General features: G+C 50.0%; 1 protein-coding gene across 2 annotated transcripts in view; it reads left to right on the top strand.

Annotated features, from left to right (window-relative positions):
• FRMPD4 (FERM and PDZ domain containing 4) overlaps positions 1-7,649 on the top strand; it is a 513,731-nt gene that overhangs the window by 475,942 nt on the left and 30,140 nt on the right. For both annotated transcript variants that reach the window (XM_006763797.2, XM_015563957.1), the window contains exons 6-8: positions 316-420; positions 3,375-3,482; positions 7,417-7,548. In XM_006763797.2, the coding sequence (XP_006763860.1) occupies positions 316-420; positions 3,375-3,482; positions 7,417-7,548 (345 nt within the window). The remainder of the gene's footprint in view (positions 1-315; positions 421-3,374; positions 3,483-7,416; positions 7,549-7,649) is intronic.

The following is a 7,649-nucleotide window of genomic DNA, read 5'->3' as shown; positions in this document are numbered from 1 at the left end:
GTTAGCATTAAAAAAAACCAAAATGGGCCCTAGCTGGCTTGGCTCAGTGGATAGAGCGTTGGCCTGCGGACCAAAGTTCCTGGGTTGGATTCTGGTCAGGGCACAGGCCCGGGTTGCGGGCTCGATCCCCAGTAGAAGGCGTGCAGGAGGCAGCCGATCCATGATTCTCTCTCATCACTGATGTTTCTCTCTCTTCTCCTCCCTTCCTCTCTGAAATCAATTTAAAAATATATTTTTTTAAAAAGATAGAAACCAACTGTTAAAAGTTTTGTATTATGTCATCAGTAATCCGATGAAATGTTTTCTGTTTTTCAGTCTCCCAAGTCAGCGTTCATTAGTGCTGCAAAGAAGGCCAGATTAAAGTCCAACCCCGTGAAAGTGCGCTTCTCCGAGGAGGTCATCATCAACGGGCAGGTGTCGGTGAGTGGACAGTCGCCTGCTTGTGACCCGGAGCGAGTCACTGAGGCACTAAGCAAGGCCAGCACCCACTGGAAAGATGGACCTGACACCAGTTGCTGGATTTCACAGGGGCGTCAAATCTCAGGGTCACCCGGTGGTGTCTGATAGGTCCCCCCAACTTTTCCAGGATCCGGAAGAGTCCGCTATTTCCTTGAATGCTTCAGGCGTTAGAGACCTCACTTCTTTGCAAAGAAGTTCATTTGATTGGACGTCACTGGCATCGCCTCTTTTTGAGTAAAATGTGCCCCTTTGAAATTCTACCTGTTTCTTCCAACTCAGCATTCTTCCATGAGAGCCTCTGTGTATCTTGAAATAAGTCTTGCATATCGACTAGTTTTTTTCCCTTATCCAAAATAAAACGCCCTACTGTTTCAACTAATCAAAATGGAAAACAGTTAAAATGATGGAAAACTTTCATATATGCAACCAGGATTTCCATTAATAGCTCTTGATAGAAATCATGATTGCTCAGGCACATCATTGATCTTCTAAATGAATAATGCAAACATTGATAGGATGTTTTATTTTCGATTTTCTCAAAAAAAAAAAAAGCCTCTTGTTTTCTGTTTTGAGAAAGCTGTCATCTAGGGCACTAATTTCTTAGAACCTTGAAATGCCAGCTTTTTTGTGCAGGGTTTATTGTTGATCTTGCTATTATTAATCAGGGGTGGGGAACGTCCGGCCCGCGGGCCATACAAGGCCCGGGAAATCATTGGGTCTGGCCCTGCCAAGGCATTAGAGGTGAGTTCATCAAATGTTTGAGCAAATAGAGCAGGCTCATTTTTCAGTTGATCATTCTGTATGGCCCGCGAATGGTGTTACAAATATCCCAATGGGTCTGGGCAGAAAAACGGTTCCCCACCCCTGGTAAACTGACACGGGTAAAATCTCCTCCATGTCATGCTTCTTATGGGTCGGGAACTCTCCCCTGAGCGCCAGGCACGCGTGGACCAAGCATCTCCCAGCTCCAGCTTGCTGACCTCTGTCCGCCCCAGCTGGGCGCCAGGGGCTCAGCCGGCCCATCTGTCATACTATTGTGATGCTCGTGGGCGGCGGCATCAGGCTGCCACGGTGCTGCCCTGTGAGCATTTGGCTGTGGCCTTGGCCTCCCGATCGCCGCTCTATCATCTCATTTCCTCTCCCCGCTTCACACTGTGGCTTGTGCTGCACGGTTCAGTGGATTCCCGTCCCGCAGGATGCGGAGTTAGCATACATTATCATCTCAGAACAAGCCCATCCCAGCTCAAGGCTGGGAGGGTCCGGTCACAGAGGAATCTCTGTGTCATGTGACATCCCCTCATCTTTTCTCAAGTTTCCGAGTGGGAGATGGGCCATGCGTTGATGCAGCTTTAGAGAGACTATAGCTGGAGGCTGCTGGGCAGTGTCCCTGTGTCCCTGTATAGAACAGTTCATTCCAGCAGCTGGTGCGTGCGGACCCAGCCCGGGGGGCCCATCCTCTGGGCCATTTGGTCACGTGTCTGCTCCTCAGCCTCTGTGACCATCCTCACTCCCCGTCTGCTCTGGCTCTTCTGAGTTATTGTGTGTCATGCCCCCTGGACTTGGAGCCACATGAACTGGGCAGCACAGAAGTCCCGGGTGAAGTAGAAAGGAGAGGAACAGATTTCAGAGAGAGAAGAGGGAAGTGACAGACAGCAGCCTGGCCCCGAAATAGTGAGGGATTGGATCCTCCTGGACTAATGGGCGAGGGAGGGGGGCATTAGCAAGTCTCTGGACACCTCTTCCGTTTCCTCATCTGTCCAACAGGGGGCGTGGGGTTGCACAGCTACTGACTTGCCCTCACTCCTGTGACTTCGCAGCCAACCACCTGTGAGCAACACAGTTCACCCAGGGATTCCTGGAGCTCACCCAGCATGCCTCCTTTTTAAAATATATTTTTATTGATTTCAGAGAGGAAGGGAGAGGGAGAAAGATAGAAACATCCACGATGAGAGAGAACCATGGATCAGCTGCCTCTTGCACGCCCCCCATTGGGGATTGAACCCGCAACTAGGGCATGTGCCCTTGACCGGGAATCAAATCGTGACCTCCTGGTTCACAGGTTTGATGCTCAACCACTGAGCCACACCGGTCGGGCACGTTCTTTAAACTATGATCTGTTTGTTATAGACTTAGTGTTCTATTCCATTAACACACTACCCCATTCCTTTGAGTTTGGGGGAAATCTTCCTAAATGAAGTAAAAATTGTTTCACAAAGTAACTTCAGCTTTGAAGCTGATCAAGGCTTGAGGTTCACTGTCGTGACCTGCCGGCCACCAGCAGGCATCGCATCGGACACCATCAGCCCGGGGCTCCTTCTGCCCAGACGCGCTGCTCTGCGAAAGCCTGGCCTTGAACCACACCCTGTGGCGTAGGTACAGGGGAGCCATTTCTGTAATTTCATTTTCCAGTGGGACACCTCAATTTAAACATACTCCTCTAGCCCGGCCGGTGTGGCTCAGTGGTTGAGTGTTGACCTAGGAACCAGGAGGTCAGGGTTCGATTCCTGGTTAAGGGCACATGCCCAGGTTGTGGGCACGATCCCCAGTAGGGGGCGTTCAGGAGGCAGCCGATCCATGATTCTCTCTCTCATCATCAATGTTTCTCCCTCTCCCTTCCTCTCTGAAATCAATAAAAATATATCTCTTTTTAAAAACCCCTCTGATTGATCTTCTGATGGGAAAAGTTCTTTTCTTTGAATCAACTGAGTTATTTGTAGCCAGAAAAGGATTTTTCTATGAACAACTGCACTTGGATATCACCAAAGGGACACCTTGGTTGGCTTCAGAGACTTCACTTGGTCTTTGTTTTTATGTATGTTGTGTTCGGATACATTGTAGATATACACGGCTATTGCAAAGAGCAGAATTATAATCCCACTGACTTTAACCCCTCCCTCTCTTTTGTTCTCAAACAGGAAACCGTTAAGGACAATTCGCTTCTGTTTATGCCAAATGTGTTGAAAGTCTATCTGGAAAACGGGCAGACCAAGTCCTTCCGCTTTGACTCGAGCACCTCCATAAAGGTAAGGGGACCGCTGAGCTCTGCCTGGACCCCCTCGGGCAGCGAGCGGAAGCTGCCCCCGCATCTCGTGGGGCAGCCCTTCTTTGAGAACTACTTGTCTATCGCTGAGAAGCGTTCGGTTGCTTCCCAATAAGGGAGTGTGTGAGGCCTGGCCGGTGTGGCTCAGTGGGTAGAGCGTTGGCCTGCTGCCCGAAGGCTTCCAGGTTCGATTCAGGTCAAGAGCACGTACTTACCTCGATTACAGGCTCCTCCCTGGCCCAGGCCGTGGTCGGGGGCATGTGCAGGAAGCAGCCAATTGATGTGTGTCTCTCACATCGATGTTCCTCTCTGTCTCTCCCCCTCCCTTCCACTCTCCCTAAAAATCAATGGAAAAATATCCTCAGGGGAGGATTCAAAATAAAACAAAACAAATAAGGAAGTGTGTAAATACTGGAAAACAAACCTTAGCCTCAGAAGGTTCCGGGGTGTGTGTGTGTGTGTGTGTGTGCGCGCCCCGCAGACTGATAAGCCATCAGTGCTGGGCCAGGGCAGCCAGTCATTTGAATGCAACCACAAATGAAAGGAGCCCGAATGCACCAGGAAGGCTCGGCACCCTGCCCAAAGCGAGCGGGGTCTCTCAGCGGTGTGAGCCCCAGGAAGATGAAGCCGTTAGCTGTTCATTGAGTATCTGCTCCTTTGGTGTCCAGCGAAAACAAGGGGTAGCGCAATGCAAAGCTAACAGTTACTTTTCTTACTGGAACTGCTTTCATGGCAATGATGCATAAAGGGCAGGATTGAGGCCTGCGTCTTCGAAGAGGTGGAGAGGAAGAGCTACAGAGCAATTCAGTGAGGGTAGCCCCCCCTTATCCATGGGACATGCCTTCAAAGACCCCCCGTGGATGCCTGAAACCTCGATGGTAAGGATCTCTATATACACGGTGATTTTTCCCATACACGCATACCTTCCCTGAAAGGAAGCGCTCACAGCTTCTCTGAGGCTTGTCCGAATGGCCGGCATCAGTGCTCTGTGCCTTGAGGCCATTAGGAAGAAAAACAAAGGCTTGAACACAAGCCTTGCGATGCCACAGCGGGCGACCCGATAACCAAGACGGCTGCTAAGTGACTAACAGGTGGGATTGTACAGAGCGTGGAGTCACGGGATAAATGGAGGAGTCACTTCCCGGGTGGAAGGGAGAACTTACGAATTGTTTATTTCTGGAATTTTCTATTCGATATTTTGGGGCTGCAGTTGACCGCGGATAACTGAAACCTTGGAAAGCGAAACTGCAGATAAGGGGGTGGGGGGGGGGCGGTACTGTATTCAGAGCCACAGGTGAGTTTGCATAATGGGCATTATTATAAAGCAGCGGTTCTCAACCTGTGGGTCACGACCCCTTTGGCAGTCGAATGACCCTTTCACAGGGGTCGCCTAAGACCATCCTGTATATCAGATATTTACATGACGATTCATAACAGTAGCAACATCACAGTTATGAAGTAGCAATGACAATAATTTTATGGTTGGGTCACAGCATGAGGAACTGTATTTAAAGGGCCAGAAGGTTGAGAACCACTATTATAAAGCATAAGGGTTTCCTACCCCACCCCCAATGCTTTGTTCCTGGTGGGGAAAATACATATTCTCTTTTTTATTTGAGAAAAGTGTGTTCAGAGATTGATGGTTCCCTCATGCTCCATCAGCCTAAAATAGGCTTTCTTTAAATGCACAGGAAAAAAGAGTTTATTGAGGTTAAAAAAAAAAAGTCCCTAGTGATGATCTTGTGTAACGAGTGTATCAAGCGACTATCAACTGTGTATTGAAAATGTCTATTCATAGTCAACCCCGAATTCTCAGTTTTTAAAATTAATGAGCACAAACCTGAGTGGAAGCGTTTCTGCCGAGGCCCACTCACCGTGCATTCTTCTTATCGGGATACCAGCACGCAGTTTGTTTGGAATCGCTTTAAATCGGTAGCGACTGAGCAGGTAATAGAGCAGACAAGAAGCGTAGATTGATGATCAAGCATTTAAAGCAGCCTTAAGTCATTCCGGATGAAATATGAGCTTCCTTCAGACCAGGCTGCTAATGTTAAGTGCTGATGACGGCAGAAGTCTTTTATTTTATTTTATTCCTACTCCACATCAGTTCACAGCGAGATGTTACTCTAAATATTAGTCAGCTAACCTAGGAGTTGGCAGGCGTTCTCTGGACAGGCCTGGAGAGTAAATGGCGGAGTGTTTGTGGGACATTTGACCTGTTGCCACTCCCCGCCTCTGCTACTGTCTCAAAGAACCCACTCACAGGTTCAATAATCCACTCAAGGAACCTCCCAGGACTCAGCAAATTGTCACACTCCCAGTTCCTGTTGCTTGCAGCCAAAGGAGACAGTGACATCAGCCACAGGAAAGCAGTGCCCCGGGCCTGGGACTTCCAGCTGTCCTGTCCCAGGGGGCTGTGCGGACAGCCTTTTTTGCAGCGATCACGTGACAACGTGCACACAGTGTTGCCAGCCGAGCTTGCTGTCCAGTTGTTCCTGGCAGCTGGCTGCACAGACAGAGCTGACCACCTCTGTGGCTGCCCTGAGCAGCCGGCCCCGCCAGAGGCCGAGCTGATCCCACAGGTCCCACAGTCCCCACCGGAATCATGTTGTGAGCACACGCTATCTACTGTGGCCCCAGGTCCCCGGGGGAAAAAAAGCTACTTCTATCAGGCAAGGCTCTCCAAGGCTACAGCAGTTCCCTCCCAAGAGCCGATTTCAGAGAGGAAGGGAGGGAGAGAAAGAGAAACATCCATGATGAGAGAGAATCATGGATCGGCTGCCTCCTGCACGCCCCCTACTGGGGATCGTGCCCACAACCCAGGCATGTGCCCTTGACCGGAATCGAACCCGGGACCCTTCAGTCCATAGGCCGGTGCTCTATCCACTGAGCCACACCGGCTAGGGTTTGAATGCATTTTTTAACCGAGAGAAATGGGAATTTAGAAGAGACTGCCTCCCGTTGTAGATTCCCTCTGGCCTGTTTATTATAGCAGCCCACACTAGACTAAGTTTGATTTTTCCGAGGACGGCAGATGACAATGAGAAGACAGCAAGCAATGCAAAAAGTTCACATGAAATTATAGTTATCTTAGCTGGTACCTAACAGCCTTATTATCACAACAGACACGGGCTGGTGGGCCCCAAGTGGAAATAGCACAGTTTGGCAAGGATAGGGCAGTGTTTAATACAAATTGCCAGCATTCTTGCTACAGAGTCGCAATAGGAACAGTGTATTGCTATTGATTTCCCAGCATCCTCCCTGGCGATTCAGGAGCCTTTAGAAAGTGTGTGTGGCGACACAAAGGCTGGTGTTGTTTTCTCTTCTCTGGGCCTGGAGCGAAAAATTATGAAACCAAACATCTTTTGATAAAATTCAATATAGTCACGGTGTTTCCATGGAATGATGGGTTTTTTTGGTGGTGGGCGGGTGTGGGAATCTTTGTCTCCCAGGGGCCTGGAGACATTTTAAAAAGGTCTTCAGAGAGGAGTCCAAACCTTGATGTAGCCTTGCATGTTGATGCTTGGGGCCAGATAGTTCTTTGTTGTGGGCGTGTCTTGTGCATTGCAAGACACTTAGCGTCCCTCTGCGCCTAGCAGCCCCAATCCTATTGTGACAACAAAAATGTCTCCGGAAGTTGCCGCTGTTGAAAGGGATTTTTTAAAAATAGATATTTTATTAATTTCAGAGAGAAAAGAAGAGGGAGAGAGAGAGAGAAACATCCATGATGAGAGTCATGGATGGGCTGCCTCCTGCACACCCCACACTGGGGATCGAGCCTGCAACCTGGACGTGTGTCCTTGACCAGGAATTGAACCGTGACCTCCTGGTTCATAGGTCGACGCCCGATCACTGAGCCACGCCGGCCGGGCACTGCCTGGGTTTTGACTGCATCTTGTCCACCTTTCCTCTGTTAGGATGTCATCCTGACCCTTCAGGAGAAGCTGTCCATCAAAGGCATCGAGCACTTCTCCCTCATGCTGGAGCAGAGGACGGAGGGCGCCGGGAGCAAGCTGCTGCTGCTGCACGAGCAGGAGACCCTCACTCAGGTGCGGGGGCCCCCCCTGATGGCACGGCTGCCGCACAGGGGCCACCCCACCCCGGCATCCCTCCTCCCAGCACCACCATCTGCCCCGGCATCCCTCCTGCC

The sequence above is a fragment of the Myotis davidii genome, unplaced genomic scaffold (genome assembly GCF_000327345.1).
Source record: "Myotis davidii unplaced genomic scaffold, ASM32734v1 scaffold1277, whole genome shotgun sequence".
Taxonomy (NCBI): domain Eukaryota; kingdom Metazoa; phylum Chordata; class Mammalia; order Chiroptera; family Vespertilionidae; genus Myotis; species Myotis davidii.
This window is presented reverse-complemented; position numbering and strand designations above follow the sequence as displayed.